At 41.2% G+C, this 24168-nt stretch overlaps 2 protein-coding genes across 3 annotated transcripts; both read right to left on the bottom strand.

The window, feature by feature from the left end:
* Positions 1–104: 104 nt before the first annotated feature.
* ccnjl (cyclin J-like) lies at positions 105–20463 on the bottom strand. 2 transcript variants are annotated; one of them, XM_037077001.1, is made up of 6 exons: positions 20199–20463; positions 19393–19503; positions 14706–14916; positions 4748–5047; positions 4493–4652; positions 105–3889 (listed from the first exon to the last, which is right to left on the bottom strand). In XM_037077001.1, the coding sequence occupies exons 2-6, from the start codon at positions 19468–19470 to the stop codon at positions 3364–3366; spliced, it is 1275 nt and encodes a 424-aa protein (XP_036932896.1). In that variant the 5' UTR covers positions 19471–19503; positions 20199–20463; the 3' UTR covers positions 105–3363. The 2 variants fall into 2 exon arrangements, with proteins under 2 accessions (XP_036932896.1, XP_036932894.1); XM_037076999.1 differs by having other exon boundaries at positions 19393–19500.
* Positions 20464–20913: 450 nt separating this feature from the next.
* c1qtnf2 (C1q and TNF related 2) lies at positions 20914–23953 on the bottom strand. Its single transcript, XM_037077002.1, has 3 exons — positions 23782–23953; positions 23178–23435; positions 20914–22835 (listed from the first exon to the last, which is right to left on the bottom strand). Exons 1-3 carry the CDS (start codon positions 23807–23809, stop codon positions 22195–22197), a joined length of 927 nt encoding a protein of 308 aa, XP_036932897.1. The 5' UTR covers positions 23810–23953; the 3' UTR covers positions 20914–22194.
* Positions 23954–24168: the final 215 nt, after the last annotated feature.

Genomic DNA, 24168 nt, shown 5'->3' with positions numbered 1-24168 from the left:
GCATGGACTTCCTACCGATACTGATGCACGCAGTGGTTCCCTTAAAGCTGCAGGCAGGCACTGCTTCTGTCATGCCTCCTGTGAAGAAACACAGCCCTCAGAAACTCAGTTCATGTGTGTGTTTATTTTTATCATGGCACATTATGATAAAAGAATCCCTTCTATCACTCAGTGTCACATAAACCAAGACTACAAATTGGTACAAAATAATAGAAAAATATAAACTGGAAGTTTGTGGTGTCGTTTCATCACTATCACAAAAAGTGTAGTTTGGTGTGAGTGACATCAGCACCTTTCACAAGAGGGAAAAATGCAGGGTAAATCTCAGCTAACAGCTAAAAGACAAAATCATTCAGTAAGATCTATCACTCGAAGGAGGTGGCTGCAATATGCAACATATTCATTGTGTTCAGAGCCCACTGCTCTCTAGAGGAGATCAAGCTACAGCAAGTCAAATCACACAACAATCAAAAATAAGTTACAAAAGATGAACCAGTGGTGTACACGAGACAGTGATGGCTGTGGTCAGTTTCAACAGAAAAAACAATATATTGCACCATTGACGTCTCAGTGAGAAGTTGCTCATGAATTATGAGGAAAAGTTGAACTCTAGAAATAAAAAAAAAGGAGTCTAGTTCACACCAACAGCATTCATCAGAACCACAAATGGCTTTAACTAAAATACACTGAAAGGGAATGTAATGAAAACATAACAAAACTGTACATAAAGTTAAAACAAAAGGCGTAGTATCTGAGTTCATATCACTGAGAAGCACAATGACACACCTTGATCAGTGGTGGGAAAACAAACATGGACTCGTGATTCATGACTGTAATAGTTTGAGTGTTAGTTTCACAAGGCTTCACGTAGTGTTTTCTGAGAAATGCACACGTCTTACTGAGAATTTAAGGTTCACATCTCAAGCGTGGCAACTGCTGAGAACTTGACCCAACATGGTTAAAAGTCCAAAGTCCACAGCAGAACAGTTTGAAGCATCAAGTCAGAACTTAATTACACACACATCCAGATTCAGGTGAGAAATGGCAACCAAGTCAAGCTTACTGAGGGGCCAGTTTCAGTTCAGTCATCTCAGAAGTTGGGGTCCACAGTACAGTTACATGATTAGTAGATTAACTGATTAAGTAGGGGACGTATAGAAAAATTGTCTTATTCTTCCTTTCCTTTCCTTTTTGCCCCAAATTCTCTGGTTCCAGTTTCTCAAATGCTGCTTTTCTTTGTCATAAATGCTTAATAATTGAGTATCTTTGGGTTTTGGACTGCTGGTGATGTAAAGCAAACTATTTAAACATATCACCATGAGCTCTGGGAATCTATAAACAGACACTTTTCACGATTTTGCTGTCAATTTTAAGTTTTTATAAAAAGGATTAATTGGGTAAAATAATTGCTGCAGCCCTATTTCAGCCACAGTTCAGTACAGACAACATCCAATCCAGTCATTTAACGGTCCAGTATGTAGGATTTAAGGGGATATATTGGCAGAAATTAAATATAATGTTCATATTTGTGTTGCCATTAGTATTTAATCACCTGAAAATAGGAATCATAGTGTTTTTGTTACCTTAGAATGAGCCTACCACTGGAGTCTTTCATGCCCACTGTACGTGAGGGTGAGACGAGGTGACTGCAATCTGCTGCCTCATGGCGAGATGCCACTAAATTATATACACTGGACCTTTAAAGTATCACCAAGGTAACTAGAGGGCAACATTTGTGACCGACACTGGGAATCTGGACGTGTTTATAGTTAAACAGGAAGTGGAAGATTGGGCATTGCAGCTTTAGAAATCTTGGAAGCAATTACCGCCGACTGGCTACAGATGTTTGTGTGTGAGGCCAGTGACCACGAGGTTGTTCCACTACGATGCAAACCAACTGTTTCATGCATTCAGTTACTGACTTGTAAGCAGAGTACGGTCCAGTGATGAAGAAGGGGAATATTCCAGCCCCTGAGACGCTGCATTAGCATCCACTTTAAAGCATAAAAGTACAGAATAATGAGAAGGCTGCTAGTTTCAGCCTTGAAACCTGAGCCCGAATACAGTTTCTATAATCAGGTACAAAAAAACTAATTAGTAAATGATGTGTTTCTAAGCTGGTATAAAAAGCTACACTACATCAAACAAATAAAATAAAATCAAGCTCAAGAAAAAAAAAGGAGTCATCATAAATAAAAGCTATGGCATGTTTCAATGGCATCATATTCAAGTAATCTTGTTCAAGTCCCTGATACTTAGTGGTTCATGTAAACATTTGAGTCAGTAACACAGACACAGAACCAACATTTCGTAAGAAGGCAGCAGCAATTCATATGTACAATACAAAACCGACGTCCACGTCTCCTTCACCGTGCTGGTCCAGTCACATCAGTTTGTGTTAAAATCTTTGAGTGGTGCCGGAGACTGAAATTAAAACTTTAGTACGACAAAGCCTGCAGCTGCCAGCCAGGTGTGCGACGGCTCTGCCACGAGGCTCGACTTTGGAGATGGGAGAGAAGAGATGACGAGGAAAAAGGGGAGAAAAAACATTAAAAAAAAAAAAAAAACAGCAGGCTTGTTCGAATGGCGGACTTCATCTGCTGTGCTCAAAACAGTGAATTCTTCGTCCCCTCTGAGGGCTGACGGTGGTGAGGAATTCCCAGAGGGGCCCTTCATTTCCAACAGAGAATATAGATGTTCGATCAGTCTTCGCAGACTTTCAGGAAACGCAACCAAAAACTGACCTACAACAGCCTCTGTACTACCTGCCAAGTCAGCGACAAGCATCTATTTCTTCTTCTAGCTCCCTCAAAATGTTGGCTCAAGAAATAATAACCACCAATTGTTCCTCTCTAAAATGGGTTACATTTTTTGGATTACAAATATCTAAAATAAAAAATGATGTTGAGCAGCAAGATATCCTTATCACAGATAATTTTTGTTCTGTGCACTTCTAAAATTGGCTCAGCTTTCACTCAACTGAGAACAGGCACTGAATGAGGTGGGTGTTAGATCACACTGCTGCTTTCATCTCATTCACAGTGATGACAGTCTCATAATAACACAGATTTATAAAAACCAGTTCAGAATACATTTCTTGCAATGCCTCAGTTTTTCACACAGTCCGTGGAGCATTTGTCACGTCAGTGTGATGATTTCCACCGGGTCAGTCTTGCCTTTAGACCTCTGCTTTCGTTTGAGGCGTCTCTGTGAGAGGGACGGGGGGGCTGGACAAGCTGATGGTGTTGCGGAGCTGACGGAGAGAGAGTGGAGATCCGTAAAAGGATATTTTGGGGTAGGGATCTGGGACGGAAGCATAGTGCACTCCCGCAAGGGTTTGTGTTCCCTCTCCGTCTCCTGGCGTCACCTGTCAAAGCAGCCGGCTGTGAAAGTGTGATGAGCCCCCAGGTAACTCCCGCTGTAGGCCATACTTAGACAGTGACGTGGCTCTCCAGCGAGGGCCATCTGAACAGAAATGGGACCCTGGAGAGGCAGCGCACGAGCCCCAGGCTGGAGACCAGAGGTGAGGCTTGGGTAGGAGGGAAACCCACCCCCAGGAGTCATGGAATGGGCCCCAGTAAGGAGACCCATCCTGTGGCTCTGAAGGAAGTCCTGAGACATGTTCACCACAGGCCCCAAAGCCTGGGAGTCAGCTAGCACTTGAAGCTGGGAGAGGGACGGGGAATGCTGGGAAAGATGTGGAAAGCCATCCGGCTGAAAGAGCAGCTGTGGTGTGGAGGTGGTGGAGGAGGAGGAGGATGAGGCTGGTCTCTGAATGGCTGACACCGGAGAAAGGTGGGAGGTCTGGGGCTGAGACTGCAGAGAGGAGGGCCGGTGAGGAGGAGTGGATTTGGTCTTGTTGGCCTCTTTAACGTCATTGTCATGAGCACTGTGGAAAGGAAAGGGACGCATAAATAAACATTACAACCAAATCCACACTTAAGACAGAGAGCAGAGTGTTGGACTGAAAGCCTCATCTTTCACTCTGCTGCTCACATAAATTCATTAGCGTCAGTCTGTACCAAGCCTTTTTACTCCCACACAATTAGTGTGAACATGTGCAAACACAAGACAGATGCACACAAATAATCAGTCACCCGCGAGCCAAGAAATGTTCATCTTTGTTATAGCTGTGAGGTTATCAGCGAGGATTATCAGATGGACAAGCTCAGTCAGATGATGCATACATCATAAACCAGTCACAGGCTTCTTAAAACCATGGCAACCATAAACACAGAAAGGCAGGGACCTTGATGCCATCCATCTTAAGATGCTCACTATACTTCAAGAGGCTCATCTGATAGCTGGGCTTTCTTCAAGATCTTTTTTCTTTCCTTGAGAGAGAGAGAGAGAGAGAGAGAGAGAGAGAGAGAGAGAGAGAGAGAGAGAGAGAGAGCGAGAGAGAGCGAGAGAGAGCGAGAGAGAGAGAGAGAGAGCGAGAGAGAGCGAGAGAGAGAGAGAGAGAGAGAGAGTGTGTGTGTGTGTTCCTTACAGCAACATGAGTTCAATGCACTGACTGAGGTGGTCCCAGCTGTAGCCTGTTAGCAGATGCAGTGCAGTCGTCCAGCTTGGGGAAATCTGAAGGCAAATTCGCGACGCTGCCACACACGCAGAAGCAACCTGGGATGGTCTGAAACTTAGGAAGGCATGATCTAGAAGAACACAGAGAAAGAGCTTCATACATTATTGATCAAACTCACACCATGAGCTAAACAATGTCCAGCATATCTTCATCCTCCTAACCCACCTTGCAGTGAGACTTCTAGAAAGTAGTGAGTGTATTTGTCCATGAAGGCCTTGGTCTTGGAGAGGGAGGAGAGGGGCCAGCCGTTGTAGAGGTCGCCCTCCTGCACTGAGGCATGGAGGTAGTAGTCAATAAAGTGGGCGGGTGTGGGCATGCACAAATTCCAGCCAAAGGTCTCCAGCAGCAGAAGCTCCATTTTGATCAGATCCTTCTTGTTGAGAACCAAGTTCAGGCTGCACATGAAGCCCAGAGAGTTCAGCTGCTCGAGTTTGGGAACCCGGTCCTCCTTCTCCTCAAATTTACCTGGAAAGAAAAGTAATAAGGAACGGTGTTTAATAAATACTCCACAGCCACTTTTGTCATTTTATAAATACAAACCAACCATACTCTACATTTCTGTGCATCACACACAGTTAAATTCCAATGATTCACATGAATACCTGACAATGCTTTCTCTGTACACACAGTGCTCAGCTTGCAAGACGTATACAAGATTGAAATGTACAATTACAGCATAGAATTGAACATCCAGTCTTTGAATCCTAGATTTGGTTATATTATGGGCTGAAAACCCTCAAATGTATTAAAGCAGTATTTCAGTTTTTCACAATTATAAGAAAACACATTTTCCCACAGAAAGGCAAATTTAACAGAGAAACAATCATATTGGTTGAGAAACATGACATACATCCCATTCTGGCTGGAACTAACAATTGTTCTGATTATTCTGTTGATTAGTCTTTTAGATTAATAGATGAGTTGTTAGCTCTTTAAAATGTAGGAAAATTGTGAAACATCTTGAAAATGTCTTGTTCAAATGTCCAAAGACGTTTACTGTCACATGATAAGGAGTAAATAAACCAGTAATTACTCACATTTAAGAAGCTGGAATCCAAAAATATAGATTATTTTTGTTCATTCAAAACAATCGCAACAAACACATTAATTTAATTTTAGATATGGGGCAAGGACTATTAAAATAGAAAATGTGGCCTTGTTCATTGTGTGAAAGAGGGATTATTAACTGCATTCTCCGGTTATCACAATGAATATCATCATCTGCAACCACATGGAAAATGTTTATGGTCAGCCCTAAGGATACTTACTCCAGCTTCCACAAAACCTGACAAGTGTCTGCTAAGCATTAGCAATTAAGCTGACTATTACTGAACATCTGGCTGTAAAGCTGGGCTTCAACACTAACAGGGAAGCCTCACTATAGGCTTACAGAGTGTGGGGCACTTAGTGTGGATTATATAGCCTCACACTTTCTATGAAATAGCCAGTCGGCTCGATCTCTAATATTTCTGTCCCTCTCACTCACTACAGACCCTTGCAGACATTACAGTCGAGCCATTATGGTGAGCCCCCTCCCCATCCCAAGACATCCTTCTTTCCATGGCAACAGCCCGAGGCCCCCAGGGTCCATGTGACCAATGAAGAGGGGCAATTCTGCCTTTAATCCAAGGGTCCAACAGGCCTCCTCTGCTCAAACTTTAAAGAATGAGGGTGAGGGGGTGTCAGGTTTCCCTCTGGAGCATGTGCCTTAGCTACTCATAGCTTTCAGTAGGAAGATGTGGGAACACACTGAAAACTTACAATGAAAATGAAAGGCAGAAAAAACTGAAACTGAAAATTACAGTTTGACCAATACTGGAGTTTTTCTTCAATATTTGCAAATACAAGCATGATATGTGGACCAATTTACATGTGTATTATAAAAAAGAATGACTATTTTTAATAAGGTAACACTAAGATCCCTTTTTAGCAACATTCAATAAATGGTTTATCAAAGTAACAGCAAATATTTATTGATCATGTATTTGTCAACAATCATAACTCCTTTTGTGAACAATCCTAAACAGAAAATACCTTTTAGTAAATTAAAATGGCCTTACAGGTTTTCAATACATCAATGGCAGACTTAGAGTGGCTGCAGATAACTACTTTAAGCAATTTTCGTAAATCATTCACATCGTCATTGGCCACGAGAGAGCAGATTGTTGCATGACCTGAAAATGAGACCTTCCCCGTCCTCTCTCAATAGCCTACACAAGCCTGGGGATGATTTTTTTTAATTGTTTAGGCTGTTAATCCCACAACAGCCCAAAGGATGTGACTTGATACACATTCTTGAGTGTCTCAGCTCAGTGCCTCTTCCCGGTCTGAGTAAAAACTGAGGCAAACATCAGATTAGAAACTAGAGTTTGCTACCATACACTAATGACTGACTTCCAGCACAACTTCCACAGAGGCCCAAAGTGTTAACTTTGATAAAGAGCTCTTTTTTTAACCGATTTTTGTGATCGGTAGGGGAGTTAAAAAACAAGCCATTTAATGGCAACAAATTCTAAATGACTGGAAAAATCTTTCGCACTTCTGCACTCCCACTTCTTCTTATTTACCAGCAAATGTACACCAGCACTTAGGTCTGCAATAATCTAACACTGACTGATATACTGGCCTTATTTAGACTGTAGAGATGGCTCATTTAGCCATGACCTACTGAGCTTGAGCTCTAAATTTCTCTAGATTTACCCAGAATTATTCTTCATTTAAAGAAAATATGCTTAGTATGAGACCAAGAATAAGAATGCATTTGCACACACTGTGCCATTCAGTTGCTGCTTGGTACTGCATCCTCTGGCTAGGTTATTAAGTTATTTCAAATATGCATCCAGTTGGAAATTCTAATCTTCTGTTGGGGTAAATCTTGGCCTCTAATCTAAAACCATGGCAACCGAACATTAAAAACAAGGGCTTTATTGACCAGTGAGAAGTGGACAACAATTGACTATAGAGCTATTGCGGTCATCTTTCAAGGACCTCATTTACCTCTTTATACCCACGTCTCAGGGAGTGGAGCGTCTGCCTACCAAGTGTGAGTTTTACCACTGATGTTGTGACCGACCATTAAGCAGGGCAGGAGAGAGGAAGCGGGAGGGAATGAGAGGGTGAGGGGAGGGGGGTCTGCAGCCCAACAGGCCACAGGGGTAATTAGCAGAGAGGCAATAATGGCAACTCTCCACCAGAACAGGAAGTACTATGAAGCAGGGCTGTTTACACCCACCACGATCGTTCCACCACCCTCATCCACACTTGCCCCATTCTCTCACCCTCATATCCTCTTGATCAGGACTGTCTGTTGCTAGACTCCTATGTCCACACAGACGCTGCCATAAAAAGCCATCAATGGCCCAATCTCCTCACAGGCCCAGCCTCTTTGATCTTAGGAAAGACACCACACGAGTCAATCTCATCATTGTGCTCTGTCATTACTCTTCTGTGGGTGACCAGGCACATGAGAGACACGAGATGCCCAAAAGGTTTAAAAACAAAAAACAAAGCAACTTCAGAGGGACCTACAGAATTACAGTATGATTAGAGCCACAAACTGGTTGCATTTAATGAATAAAGGGATGACTCCTGAGTATATTACAGTCAGTATGACAAAACAGTGGTTTCATTCATTTCAATGAGCTGGCACAGCAGGGGTGCAGCCACAGGGTAGCAAAAACAGTTGATCCAGTTTCTTCTTTATCTGCAGTCAAACCAAATATCATCAAGCAACAGAGGCAGGCATCCTTTGAAGTGTTGATTTCGGCCAGGGCTAACTATCATTTACAAAACCTATTTGACTGACTCACTGATCTCAGCTAAAATAAGATGTATCTTTGGGATAGTTTATTTTATTTTGTAGATTAACATATTTATTTTCTGGTTTATGAAGACAACTGGCATCATTTCATTATTGATCTTTTTTATTTTTATCAATAATATTCTCCTCTTTACATTAAATTTGGAACTACATTCTGTGGTCCAACTTCCCTCTCCTGTTAGCGATGGTTAAGCTCATGAGTGATACATGAAAGACTGTGAAGTGATCTATCACCATGATCAGTGTTAATTAAATTGACAAAGTTACAGAAGAGGAGTTGTCCCCTTGCTTTTCTTACCCACAATGTAGTTCAACTCATTAAGACTTCAAGAGTTCACAGTTAATGAAGGAATAACCAGTGTTGAAAATGCTGAGACTGTATCTCCCACGGCCTTTCACATACACTCAGCATGTGCAGGCTGTTGTAAACAGGAAGCAAATTGTTAGGGTGAAAAAAAGGATTTGTTTGTAAAGCGTCATTACAAACAGATGTACAGGATCTTTAATTGAACATGGAAGCTACTATTACCTGAGTAACTATTTAGACCAGGACATATCGAATATGTATAGAAGACTAAAAACCTGACCAAAAATTAAATGTCAACAGTTAAAGCTTCTAGTTACAGACACACAGTATACCACACTGGGTAATCAAAACCATTCAAGTGCACATACCAATTTGAATACTTTGTAGTCATTCAACTGTTACATTTTTTGACACACAAGTTGCACATCTGAAACAACTTGTTTTAGGTGATGAGCCATAAACTGCACTTCCTTATCTGTATGTCATCTTCTCATGGATACCCTGTAAAGACATGCCAAAACTAATGCAGCCCCCTGTAACGTTTTACTATGTGAATGTGGCCAAAAGAGTCGGCGCATTCCTCTCTTGCAAGTACCTGGAATGCAGACGGCTGAATGATCCTATCTTTAATCAGCCATGTGGGAAGAAACACTGATGAAGAAAAAAAAAAACCAGACTCCTTTTCTTCTAAATAACTATGTCCATACACTGCTACCTCTTCTTTCTCATCACACCCACAGGTGATGGTGATGAAGAGAAAAGGTCAGGTTAACAGGGGGAAGTTAAAGGTCAGGGGTTTGAGAGAGGTAAGGCTGGGATGCAAGGCCTTCCCCCAGGTGTGCTGTTTGAGAAAGAGGTGGAGGTGGAGGTGGGGGTGGGGAGAGGTTTCGAGTGATAGGGTTGTTTGGAAACCTGAGAGCTGTATTCTCACACAAAGAAAGGCCTCTGTTTCTGTTGCTCTTCACAGTGCAGACATGTAATTCTAGTGCATTTCCATCAGTCCTCAAAGTAGTTAAGTTCCTCTAAAAGAAATGTAAAGCCACAGTTGCACAACAGGAACTTTGCTGAGAGACTAGGAATTTTTGGAGGGACTTACCACAGGGACCAGGATCTAAATTAAGTTCTGGGGACATTATTTTAGTGTGGATACTTTGGTTGGAAACATGGCTTTAGGTGACCAAAATAAATTATGCACTATGCACAAATCCCTAAACCACTATTAGAAATTAAGCAGCTGCCGAAATCCGTCATGCTGGACAGGATACTGATCACACATTTTTAAGAATATCAAACCATAACTGTATGTAAAGTGCTACAACAAGTACTAGGACAGAAGGTCCCTCTGAGTTGCAATCTCTGTAATTTTTCTAGATATATAGATAGATAGCTAACTAGATAGCTAGCTAGATAGATTTGGTAAAAATACAAAAGATGAGCCACTGAAAAAACGATGTCAAAGAACTGGGAGCCAATAGCTCCCCTGTCACAGGGCTAGTAGTTTATCATTTTTGAAGGTATCTTCCATGAAGAAAAACTTGCACATATCTTGAGTCTACAAGAAGCACATCTGGAAGCAGCGCTACAAATGAATCCATCAGCAGGACTGGCCCGTATGATGGAAAGAATGTGGATATATTAACCTGTTTTTAAGTCATCTACAGTTGACTATTATTTAATGTTGATGATCTCTTGCCAATACAGATTGAAGATTTAAAGTGATCTTCATTTCTCCCACATTCTCCACTTCCTATTCTCCTTGACTTGACAGCCATGGAGGAATTTCCTCTGCTCTTTAAACCCTTTTTATTAGCTGGTTCATCTTTCATTGGGAGTGTGAAATTGGTCACAGCTCCATCACAGAATCTCCATGTTGCCACCCCTGGCCCTGCCAGCTCTCACAATGTAGGCCTCAGCCGACCCTTGACCCCTGATGCTAATGCCTGGGTGACCAAGGAGAATCCTTGAAACCCAGCCCTGTGTATCTTTGTATGTGTGTGTGGCGCGTTTTTTAGGGTATCTATTGACTGAAGATGTAAAGCACCTTGCAGTATGGGTGATGAGGGCTGACAGAGGGAGTGTGTAGGCAAACGGAGCCTCAGGCGTTACACAACAAAATACAAAATGTAATCAAATTCTAACATTTGCACTTGCATATGAACCAAAAAAAAGAATACTGGTGCTTTTGTAGCATGTGATAATAATGAATAATATTAACTTTTCCAAACCCATCTGTACTTCTTTACATAATTCCTTTAATTACAAGAGCACCACCATTCCATCAGAATTATTGTCAAACCTCTAAGAGGGGGAAAATGGGGGAAGTGGGTTTCTGTTAATCTACATTTTCAGGGCCCCCTGCTGAGTGGTTCAGTTCTAACATATCCCATTTTGCAGGCCACCACCTCTAACTCCCTTTCTGCCCTGTTTAACATCAGCAGCCAACCTGCCTTTGAAGTACCGCTCCCCTCGTTTCCCAAACCCCCAGGGATGTGGGGCTGCTTTTTACTGGCCAGCCTGTCCCAGGACTGGCTCTCTCTGCCTGTCCCCGACAAGGTGCGAGAACAGGAGGAAACAGAGCCGCCAGCAAAAGGTAAAAAGACACCACCAGAGCCCAGTCGCTTAAATGGTTATGTGGCAGTAAAGTAGTGCCCTTTCAGTTGGAAATTCTCTAATGGATTACACTCCAATGTGAATTTTAATTAGATAATCAAAAAAAAAGTCCATAGGTTTATCCAAAGGTTGCCACAGCGACCATCTCCTCATTTAGCAAAAACCATACACACTCACACAAACACACGTCTGCACACACTGCAACCTCCAGCCCTCAGTCTCTGCTCCCCTCCCCCTCTCTGGGAAGGGTCTGGCTGCCTGGCTGGCTGTCCTGCTTGCATTTGACGGGCTTTTGTTTGAGGCCTGGCTCGGAGAGCATATGGCAGGTGCCCCTCAGCACACAGTTCCACCCCACCCCCGGGCTCCAAGGCCTATCTAAGTGCACTGTGCAGTCAATATGACTAACCTTCTTGGGCATTTCACAGGATGCTCTTTTTTTGTTTTGGGAATGAATCCGGTTCAGTGAACAAAATAGATTAAATCCAGTTTCAACAAAACTTACAGCAGTGATCCACCACAGAACAGATCACAAGACCTTCCACAATCAGAAGTTAAACAAAAACTTAACAATATATATAAACAAAGCCTTGAACAAAAGAAATCTAACATTCTTGTGCTGGCTGGCAGCAGAGGCACATCAGTGATGTCATTTACCATAACAAATAGCTGCAGTATGCAGAGCTGTGACTTCAGGGACCAGGATCTGCCAGGAAGACTGATGTGATCTCTGCAGGACTTCATGGAATGAAACACAATAGAAACTTAAGTTTGAGGAAGCTGACTAATTTTTAAATGGAAAAATTCCGTTTCCACTGAAATTCACATTAAATTACACCGGATTTGGGGTTCTTTGAGTAATTGGATTTTCTGGAATGGGATGAAGTCTCTAAATAAGTGCCCAACAGTCAATAACACTCAATCCCTAAGGGTTTAAAAAACTGACCATAATCTTACTCGCGCAAATGAAGAAGAGCTCATCCTTGAACAAACACATGAACACACACGCACCCACAAAAACACACACACAATAGAGTAACAGGATTAAGCAGTGACTACTGAGAGGCACAAAAGAGCTAGCAATTAATTAACCGAGTGCGGAATCCAGGAACATTTTAAGAAAGACAATGTATGTGCTTGTTAAAGGCAAGCAGAGGGACCTGGGGAGGCTGTTCAATAACTAGGCCAGATTCCAAAGCACCTCAGGACAGATAAAAACCCAAGACAACTTTGAATCAAACGCCCTTTCAAGCCTTCATCAATCATGGCAGAGGCTCCCTAGAGTCCTGGAGGAGTCAGAGGCAGAGGAGCAGAGAGGAGAGAGAGTGTGACTAACAGAGAGACACAATCAGAAGATTTAATAAAAAAAACTCATTAATCTATTAGAGAATAGAAAAAGAACCTCTGTCCAGGTTGTCTTGATAATATTTATATCACTTGTGCACAAACTCTCAAAGCTATTCTTGGATTCTCAGGAGATTGCTTTTAAATAAAACCTCTTTCAAGTCTCATATTCAAATTTATCCCACCACAGAAACCTACTCTGATTGCAAAGATGGCTTGTGTGTGACTACACACACACACACACACACACACACACACACACACACACACACACACACACACAGAGCCCTCCCAAATGAGCAGGCCCTGTTCCAGACTCCCACTTTGACGGCATCATTAGTCTAATTACCCATGATGCCAAGGGCTGCATTAATGTACAGAAAACCTCAGTCTGTTAATCACCAGACAGACATAGAGACACTAATAACTACCACACATCCTGCACCGTGCATCAGCAGGGAAAGAATGATTATCACACCTGCTTTACTCAAGACACACAAAGAGAAGCAATTTTACATTTCACAGCAGAAAAGCATGTTTACTAGTCATCATCAGGCTAGATCATTAGATCACTCACTCCTGCAGAAACACAGACAGCTTGAGGAAGAAACGAAGTACAAGCAAAGACCAACATGAGTAAGAGTAACAAAAATTGATTTACAGCGTGTACACGCTAGAGTACACGCTACCAAGACTTGGTAGTTCATCTTCAAAGGGAAAATAATGAAAAATAGTGAACTGTATAGAATCGTGAGACTACAAAAGATCCACACACCATCAGACAGGAATTCACAAGAAGGTGTTACTTGTTAACAAATCTCATGAAAAGACCAAGACCATTTCCTTAATTCAACTCTCAATAATTTACAACTTTTACTTATAGTTTGATTTTCTTTGTTGTTTTCATTTTTTAAATGGTTCAGTAATTTCCTGAAACCTGGCTGGTCAGTGTTGTTCTCAGCAAACATTACTCAAACTGGAGGAAATGTGTTGAGGACTATTTTCAGCTGTGGATTAATACACATTTAGTGCTCAAGTCAGTGTTTACAGCAGTATCACTTTCCATGTGTGACTATCTAAAAATAAATTACAGATGTTCATGTAAAGAAAGAATATGTCACCCAGTATACTTGTGTGGCCTTGAGAAAACAATGAAGCTCTAAGGCACAGAGGACTAAGCTACATCTGGCTTTGGATACAGGAAATACTTGTTAGTCGGATCAATCTATTGTTAGTTTGGGTCTTTTGAGGGATTTCATAGGTCAAATATGAATTTAATTATAGCTATCCTTAACGTATAAAAACATAAGCTGATCACAGAGAAAGATGCCACAGGAAAATAATCCTGAAGACAAAATTGTAGTATGGGTATTAGGAGAAAGCTGTCCTCTGCAACCGTTCAATGACAGTAAAAAAAAAGAAAAACTAAATCTCACACCTGTGATTAGAGGGCATTTTGACCTCAGTAGGTGTGATACTAGTACATGTCAAACTGACTGGATGGGACTAAAGTAACAGCAGCAGACTCAGACATGTTAGCACAGCCAGGATTCAAAGACATACTGAATTTTCTTCAGATGAAAACTAAATCCCCAACAGTTTCTCCTTAAACAATGGCACAGTCATCCTACCACAATGGCAACCTTGTTTTTTTCAGTAAACTGTCATTACAGCCTATCAGATCGGTCTGAAAAGAGAAGCTGGGAGAAAAAAATACCACCATGGTCTCTTGAGCATAACTCAAATTAGCCTTGTTAAAGGAAGTGTTTCACCTTGTGCCATCTGTGCATAAACTACAGTCACAGTATTTCCTTTAACACAGAACAATTGCAGTGTAGCTCCTCTGCATTAACAGATCAAGTCAACATACTGTGCTTTTCAAGATGGAACACAAAACCTAAGCCTAGTTAAGAAGTAGTTTCCAAAGCATCAATTTATACCAAGTCTTGAGAGAAAAATCCAAAAATGTTCCTGTCAAGCAAAAAGCCACCTAAAGCATGAAACAATCAAGTAGATGGAATAAATGAAAGATGTAATGATCTTACTAGCTAGGAGCAGACAGGAGAGGGCGATGACATAGAGCTGTTTGACGGCCACATCGTAGTGGTCCATGAACAAGTCCAGCAGGTAGACGGCCAGGTGGCGTGCTGTGGGACATAGCTGGTAGCGATTACTCAGGATGGCCAACAAGTCTGCAAAGTACCGTCGCATGCCAATCTGCGGGGAGTGGGCCCGGTAGACCGGCAGCTTCAGCTCCTGGAGAGGGAGAAGAGAACAGGGATGAGGGGGGGATATAAACGAGGGAGGGTGTGAGGTGCAGCAGAGGAGCAGGGTGGCCAGGAAGAAGCCGCGGAGAAACACGGGGGTTGTTAGGAATATGCATAATAATGGTGAGCCATGCATGTCTCCTGCTGACTGGGTTTTACTGCTGACAGGAGAGCTGCTATATGTCTAAAATGCCCACACCAAGAATAAAACTCAATTTACCATCAGAAATTCTTGATTATGCCTCAGCCTCATTTCAATTTCATTTAATTCACCGTCGCAGCAGAGAGCAGGAGCTAATATGGGTCATTGCAGGGGTCTTAGAGCAAAGAACCGAGGGGGTGTGTGTGTGTGGTGGGGGGGGGGGGGGCATGGTTCCTCGAGCGGAGGTTGAGTAGAAGATAGGATTAGGTTTCACCCCTAGCACATCTCCTATTCATGTTCAATTAGCTGCATGTGTTTCAAAGTGGAAGGAAGATACTCGGGGGCATTAGCATTCAATCAGCCTCGGGTATCTTTACAATCAGCAACAGAAAACTGGAGAGCACAAAGCTCCGGTTTCAAAATTTGCCTCAGAGGAACAAACAAAAAAAAAAACATGTAGTAGTGCATGTAAAAACTAACAGCAAGTACCATCTCTGTGTCTAAGCTGCTTATTTAAAAAAAACATTTTATTAGTTGTTTTTTTGCTTGTTGTGAGTCTGAGTAAAAACAAGGGCTTTTGATTTGGATTTAATAAGAGATTGGGGATTGGTACATTAATCTCCTTAAGTTCAAACCGCGAGGGGTCCTGATATTAGAGGAGATATACAGAAACATCCGCATCATGTCGGGACTGTTGTTTAGGAACATTCCTGACCTGAAGCTGGATTCAACGGGCCCCATTGTGGCTTTAAGGCTCTGTATTTATCAGAAGAACGCATGATTCAGCCAGTACTTAGAAAAACACAGGGTTCGTACAGCTGTAAAGGGTAAAATTTAAGCAGTTTGAGCACTTTCAAGGTCCCTAAACCAAAACATGTTACAAATGTAGCTGTGAAGAATAAACTTCTAGAATTCCTTTACACCCACAGCAATCAATGAATATCATCACTTTGTTTTTGTATTTTTTTTTTTACAAGCTGCTCAAATTATGTTATCTAATAATTATTTAAATGTTTGCCAATTTCAATGCAGACAGGATTGTGTCATTCAGAATGTTAAGATATTTTTGATAACATGAGTGCTTGTGTAGATGAGACAAGATTATGTTGAAAATCAAGCGTTTCCAAGAGTAAACACGAAATCAAGCATATTATTCATCTTGAAAACTGCTAGAATTTTCCAAACTTCAAGACTTTGTACAAACCCTGAAAACACATTATGCTGTGCGGGCAAAATGTACCAACATTGTCAGACAAAATGTCAACTTTTTATTTTTAGCTGAACTAAGACAACAAATGATGCTCAATCTGACACTTCAATGGAATCCAAAAATAAACAGTAACAGCTGCCCTCCTCCCAAATCCACATACAGCCACTCCACCCCCAGTGCCACAACTACCCATACCACCCAATCCTCCCCAAACTCTCCTCTCCTCCCACTGCTTCAGCCTCTGCCTCTGGTCCATCTGTCTGTCTGGGGGTACAAGGGCAGAAGGAGAATGGGGGTGGATGTGAAGGGGGGAGAGGCTGCCCGAGTCTGGAGGGGCTACGGGGGGGTTGTGAGGGGTGGAGAGGTGCCTTTGTGGGGGACCCGCACCATAATTAAGGATTCCACAGCTGCCTCCGCCTGATTTGCATGTCTGATAATTTGCCACATGCTACACACCACAGCTATCTCCCACATCAGGGCATTACCGCTGCAGCAAACGTCATTAAGGCTGGATGAGACGGTGGGGGAGCAGGCGCCATGTAGGAAATCTGAACACTGTGAGGGCCTTTTTACACGCAGTTCTGACACCAGTTTCACCGTTCTTCACCAGTACAAATTTTACTGTGCTTTCAATTTACCCCACATCTGTAAAATATACACCACGAGCCATCAAAGGTTTTTAGTGCTGTAAAGCATTTCATAGCAATCTGCTCCTTTATAACAGGAAATATAAGGGCTGAAAATGATTGATTTTTTCAATCAATCTGCAGATTAGTTGATTAGTCAATAAAACACAAACCAAATACAAAAAAATCCCATAACATTGTTCAATCAATAACTCAATGGAAAGACAATTATTCTGCAGTATTTTCTGATAATCATCTAATTATACAAGCATCATCAATTAATTTCCTTCAGAACATAAAGCACCCATGAAACATATCAGTATCTTTAATTCCATTCTGTCATCTTAGTAAATATATTACTTTGTATTAGATATGAGTGAGTGCTGCTTATCTATTTATCTGTTGTTATTGTTTAATTTTTCCATTCCAAGCGTTGTCTTATTATTGTCAGCCAGCTGAGTTCCTGTTCTTATCTTGTGTATTTTGGCCCATGGCACAGAAAGTTCTTAAGTGTAAGGACCTGGTCTTCCTTATTGGTCTTATGGTCTTCGTCACCATAATTCCAATTTATTACACCCTGGGCTTTGCTTTTGCTTGCATGCAAGTGAAAAATAAAGATGTCAAATCATTCAAGTTTTCTTTCCAGCAAAAGTGCAATTTAATTACTAAATATATTACTTAACTAAACTTAATTACTTAACTAAATAAATATGCTGTGTTACAACATTAGAAAAATATCCTGATAACATCCAAGAGTGTTGCAAGTTACAGCACTTAAATACACATATTTAAGTCTTCAAAACCCCAAGCCTTTATTCCTCTGAGGAATCAAAAGATTGCCTTCCTGGAAAAACTTTTAAGTATCTTTATGTATTGTGAGCAGAGCTACAACAATTATCTATCAACAGTTATTAATCTGCAGCTATTTTAAAAAAAGATCATTTAATGGTTAAAGTTATTGCTGAGCATTTACACAAGCTATCAAAATAGATAATCTTGGGTTTTCACATACAAGACAGTTTATCAACTAATCGTGAAAATAACTGTCAGTGTAATCGATCATAAAACAGTTGTTAGCTAAAGCCCTAAGCTTGAGATACACAGTCAAAAGTATCTACAAACAAGAGGAAAAGAGGCTCTAAAGGTCCGGCAGAACTACTATGAGATAAAACACAAAGACAGATATACAGTATTTTGTCTGCTACGCATGCCTTGAATAAAGCAATCAAATATAATCTGCTCAAAACAAAATAAAAGAGCGAACACTTCTCATTTCACTAGCTGATATTTCTTTGATATAAACTATATGCTGTGGTGAGCCACTTGCTTGGGATTTCACCAGAAATGCTGACATAGAACAATCAAACCTAACATTAGATGGACCATCTCTCTCTATCTCATTATAGTATGTTAGAAAAGAGTGGGTGTGTCATTTAGTTTCCCGCTCTGCATACAGATTTTAAGGCTAATTGACAGCTCACTGTGAGTCAGACATTGTGCAGCATGAGTAAACCTGTGCGTAAACGAATGACTCATTATAAAAGGCTCACAAACATGTGATTCAGAATCTGATGTAGACTTCAGTCCTGACTCTACACATACATACAATCTGCGATATGCTCAGGCACCTGATATCTAAAACCAGATCTGTATTCAGCTCCCTGAGTGTGACGCTGGCAGCAGAGTCCCAGCTCTGACATGCCAGTCAAGTGACAGATGTCTCCATTAAAGTGACACATGGGAAGAAATATGATCGTGCTCTGAGGTTAATTAAGACATTCTCAATTAATGAGCCTTAACTCCACCATGTAATCTAATTTAGACCATGTTTAAATAGACAACAGGACCATGTAATTATATTTTCCCCATAACTTTCAATATATTGTGTGGTGTATAATGCGCTTAGATGCTGCTGTGGAATATCAAAACAGGTTTGTTGGTTAAGACTACAGCCGAACTGATAAATGAGTAAATATATCTGATATCCATATATTGGCCACTTGATCTCTCAAAAGGTTATCAAACAACTGTGACAAAAACGGGGATTGGAGGTAGGATATTTTACAGCTAACAATCTTTATCGTAAAGAATTAAATTAACACAATGAAAAGGTAAACTTCAACAGGACTTCAATAATTATTAAATACCAAGACATTTTTCTGGCAATATAATCTCGTAAAAGAAAGAAAATTGTGAAAATTCCCCAGCAAATTTTCTCTCACTTATCTGCAGAGTGATAAATGACTGCAGAACTTATATTCTTGATTGACTGTTTCTGTTTGGTCATTTAAGTTTCCTAGATGTTCCAACCTTTTTTTTGTTTTGTTTTTTTAAACACCAAATGGTATTCTTATGTTGTTGGAGGTTGGAAAAAGCTACACAGATTTAAGGATTTTCACTGTAAATACCATGATTTGTGAGACACAAGCAATCGTTATGTCAGCATCAGTTTCCTGACATGCTAGAAAAAAATTAGAGCAGACTCACCTTGATGCGGAGGGATTGATGGATATCTGCAGCTAGCTGTCCTTTCCACCAATGCAACTCCCTCTCCATCTTTCCCATCCAGAGGAGACCTCAAGAATCAAGTTTAACCTGCTGAGACAGATGTGTGCAAAATTTAAATAAATAAATAAAAATAAACGAGAAGTGACATGCTGGGTCAGAAGTAGTGAGGATAGCTGGAAAATGTTTAGTTTTCAAACAGGATGCTTACAGAGAAAACACTCTGCTACAAGAGAGGGGTCAATTTTAAATTGTTCTCCACAATTGCTAATTAAAATTGAATTCGGATTTTATCAGCTAGATAATTGTGTGTGTACTGGCAAGAAAAGTAATAATGTTTTTTGGGAAATAGAGCCGTTTTGGTAAAGTTTTTGAACACCTAGCTAACCCCACAGCAGTGGTCGCTCTGCCTACACAGGCCATTTTCTCTACTCGGGAATTTAAATGGCTCTGTTAAATGCCCGCTCGACCACGCTGTGGGTCAAACGAATAAAAACACCCTTTCGCTAATGTCACTTACGTTTACCGTGTAGTTGTTCGGTGTGAGGACAGTATTACTAACAAACCCCACACTTATCATTCAAAACGCATCGGCACCACGAGACACTGGCCAAACAGTGAGGCTACACAAGTTAACTGGCCACCCAGCTCAGAAATACTGGTTTAAAGAACGAAAACAACACGCTGAGATGAAACTAAACGCCTCCACACCGACACAGACGGCATCGTCAACACGGCAGCACACTGGTGAACTTTTCATCTCGGTGGTTAGTACATGTGCCACTCACCGCTCCGACGGGAATGCCCCCCAGACCCCTTTGTCTCAGTCCGACATCCTGAACGAGAGAACTCCTCTTCGGCTCAACTTTGAGAAAAAAGACCCCCTTTTGTCGGCGAAAACACAACGCTCAAATCCGCTGACAAGTTCGAGGAACACCTGCCACCCCCAGGCACCGGCAACAGGCGTTTGGTCGTGCCGTTTTCCTCCAACTGTTCACACTTTTCCGAGAGGTTTCGCTCGGCCGTCTTCTCTCCGGTGGCTCCGCGGTAACAAAAGTAACCTCCTCGGCTGCACCAGCTGCTGCTGTTGCGGCTCGTGCGCTCGACGTGAAGGTCCCTCCTCCAACCTGGGAGTTGTAGTCCTTCAGACGTCAGAGTCAGGACTACAAACAGTCGGGATTGATCACAAAACCGTGACATTTAATTATTATCCTGTTCTGTTGTGCTATATTTGTGTCCAACTCATAACCTCACTTTTCATTTTAGTTGTTTTTCTTTTTTTTTATTTCACAATGTTGCATACTGACGAAGCACTTCTCACTGAGAACCTAGCTTCTTCAAGCTAGCAAACATTTGACTGGGAGGTTAATTTCAATGTTTACATGGACAAAGTAAACCGAAAACCTCTAGTTAAAAATGACCTTTTCTCTCGGCAGCCCAGTTTAATTGTTTGGACATGCTGTCAGCTAATGCTAAACAAAGACATCTATCAACACTGCAGATGAAGAGGTAACACTGAGCAGAATCAAAGTTGTAAATTAAACACTATACAAATGACACAAATACTAAATACAAATACTATTCAACAAATTCTTTCATTTACTTTTCATCCATGTCAAAGACCAACAATGCTTTGATCGCCGCCATTAATTACCACCAAAATGAACAATAATTGTCTGAGGTTTCTAATTTAAAGTCCCCCTCCACTGAAAAATGTGTTTTGCTCATTATCACTTGGATTCTTTAACTTCAATGTGCAGAATTAGGCCCGTGTGTATAAGCTGAACACTAGAAGGCTGTTTTAAAATCATCTGCTGTTTTTTTCTGGGCTTGCCTTTAAGATATGAGCGTGACTTTGTGACATCACACACAGTTTGGAATCCAGCCATGGTCATGATGATGTGATGATATAAACAGGGTTATATGAATAGGACAACAATACAAGACATAATACTCTAGTTGTCTATCCACATGTTCCATCTCTTCTCTGTATCTTTTACATTGAAGCATCTCATTGGCTTAAAGTGATCTAAATAAAATTGGTTAATTTAAACTACTTCTTACATTTTCGTTAATCCAGAGAACCTGACTCTGGGAATATCGTAGTAATACATGTTAAGAATATTTTAGCCATTTTTTTGTTTTTTTCAACCCACATTTTAATACACTGCTGTAAAAAAAATATATATATATAACTATATGTATACAATATATGTACATATAAAGATATATGTGCCTTTTTTACAGCAATGTATGTCTTTTAAAACCAAGGCATTATATATTTATATATATTAATGTCTTGGTTTTTATTGACTGTATGCCACATATGTTTAATATCATATAACAAATATTGGTTTAATTTCACTTGCAATGTGATGTTGCTCTTTGCTATTTAAAATATCTTCTGCATGACAGAAGATGGCTTTGTGCTAAAGAGCAAAAAAAAATGTAACAAGACTTGTGGATCTTCTTCGATAAATTTAAAGGAAACTCCATGTGTTACTTATGGGAGAAATCTTTGGAAATATATTTTATCAGAGTTTTGGTACTGTTAAGGTTAGTGCAGGCAAAACACATTTCAATAATAAATCATATTGAGTGGATTCCAACTGTGGTTGACTTTCCTCTCTCCTTGTGCGCCCCCTGGTGTCAGAACATGTTAAACACTGAAATACACTGAAGCCTTCCATAGTTCAGCTGTCTCTGCCAATGTGTATTTTTACAACATTTTGATAAGAATTACAAGTTATTAGGATCAAATAAACATAATCCATGGTGACTGTATTAACTTCCATCCTGAGCATTAGCTTTTCTATCAGCCTCAGTAAGATAGTCCTGGTCAGCATAGATAAGAAAGCCCGTGAAGGTGCTGTCTGTCCAGAAAGGGTCAAAGAAGAGTCCGTTCTGTTCAGAGTAGAAGATCTGCAGCCACACCTGGTCTGACTTCTGCAGATGGAGGACAGTAGAACCAGATGCCACATCATGGTTCCCTGTATTTGCATCAAACGTCTTGATCTTGTACTGTCCATTGTGGACCAGCCCGATGGCCAGGTGCTTATTGGCCAGAGTGATATCGTAAGTGAAATAATAGACCCCGGGGATGACACAGACAAATTTCCCACTGCTGGTGTTGTAGTGACCTCCCTCGTTCAGCATGATCCTGCTGAAGCGGATTGGCAGTCGTTCTTTGGGGTAGCTCTTTGTCACCGCCACTGAAAAGGCTGATCGGGCTGTACTGCCACAGTTGCAGCCTCCAGGAGCTCCTTGCTCACCCTTGTCACCCTGCTCTCCTTTTGGTCCTTGTTTTCCAGCCGTCCCAGGTGTTCCTCGAAGTCCCTTCAGTCCTCGAGGTCCAGCCTTGCCTATGACACCTTCACGCCCTGTCACACCTGGCTTGCCTTGGTTCCCGGGCCTCCCTGGATCACCTGATAACAGATGCAAAATGATGAAGGACTTAAAGGACTGAAAAGCACCACAATATGATTTTGTACCTCACAGTTTATTGTCTGCTCTAATGGAACCTGTCTCCTAGTGTATCAGGTTAACATGTATTCATCCTTAAATTACTGTTATTCATGTCTTACTTGTTATATGGTACACATAATATATGTATATGTGTGTATATACACACACACACACAAAATCATGTTTCTTAGCGATTCTTATACAAACCATGATGAGTCATGTTGATAAAACAATGTTAAATATGTTGTGTGAGCTGTTAAAGGCAGCCAAATTACAACAGCAGCAAGTCAGTGAGTAAATACCTCCCTCTCCCTTTTGTCCCTTCGCTCCATCTTTCCCGTCTGGGCCATCCTTCCCAGGGGGACCCATGGGACCCATGGACCCTGGTGATCCAGGGGCTCCAGGGTTCCCTGCAGGTCCGGCTGGGCCTGGCAGGCTGCAGACCAGCTGGGAGGAGTGGATGGTGATGTTTCGACCTTTCTTGAGTGAGGCATTTGTTGACTGGGAGAAGACAGCTGACAGCAAGCAGAACATCACACATATCTGGAGCATGATGGTCCCTGTAGAGAAAAAGTAACTCTTCACAACAATATATTTGTTTAAGGTTTGAGTTAGTCACAATCAGGTGATTTACAGAATATAATATGTGCCCAGTTAAAGAGTCTGAAAAGGAGAGCAGAGTGTACATGCATATTATCTACAACTAGAATCAGACGAAAAACATGTTGAGCAGTCGTTGCGTAAATGTTGTGGTCAGTAACATGCTGTGACTAAAAGCCATGATGAGAGATACAAACATAAATAATCCATAAATAATGCTTAAATCGAAGCAAATTATGGCGTTAAAGGCATGTTTTAGTGACGGGTGTGAACCAGCCCTTTCAAAAACATGGAGAAACAACTTACCAGTGGAAAAATTATGACCCATGGACATTTTTCAGCTCTGTCCAAGTCCTTTTTCTGCACGAGAGTGCACAAACTCTCCTACATGATTTTCCAATAATCGGTGAGATTTCATTCTGCAAAGGACGTGCGGCAGAGAAATGTGCAGCCCAGTGAATCACAGTCCATAACATCCGCCCTGTTTACACTGCCAAAAAATACTTTCACCATGATGTCATTAAATTCAAGTCAGTGCAGCAGTGTTGCACAGCTGAAGTGGTGACGCACCGTGTTCACACTCACACTGTGGGAAAACAGCACACTGTATTGCAGACATGATTAAACATAGAGAACAAAGTCAACAGTTACAACGTTGTTCAGAATCAAACAGCACAAGGTGGTCTGCAGAAG

Source organism: Acanthopagrus latus, chromosome 18 (genome assembly GCF_904848185.1).
Source record: "Acanthopagrus latus isolate v.2019 chromosome 18, fAcaLat1.1, whole genome shotgun sequence".
Taxonomy (NCBI): Eukaryota; Metazoa; Chordata; class Actinopteri; order Spariformes; family Sparidae; genus Acanthopagrus; species Acanthopagrus latus.
This window is presented reverse-complemented; position numbering and strand designations above follow the sequence as displayed.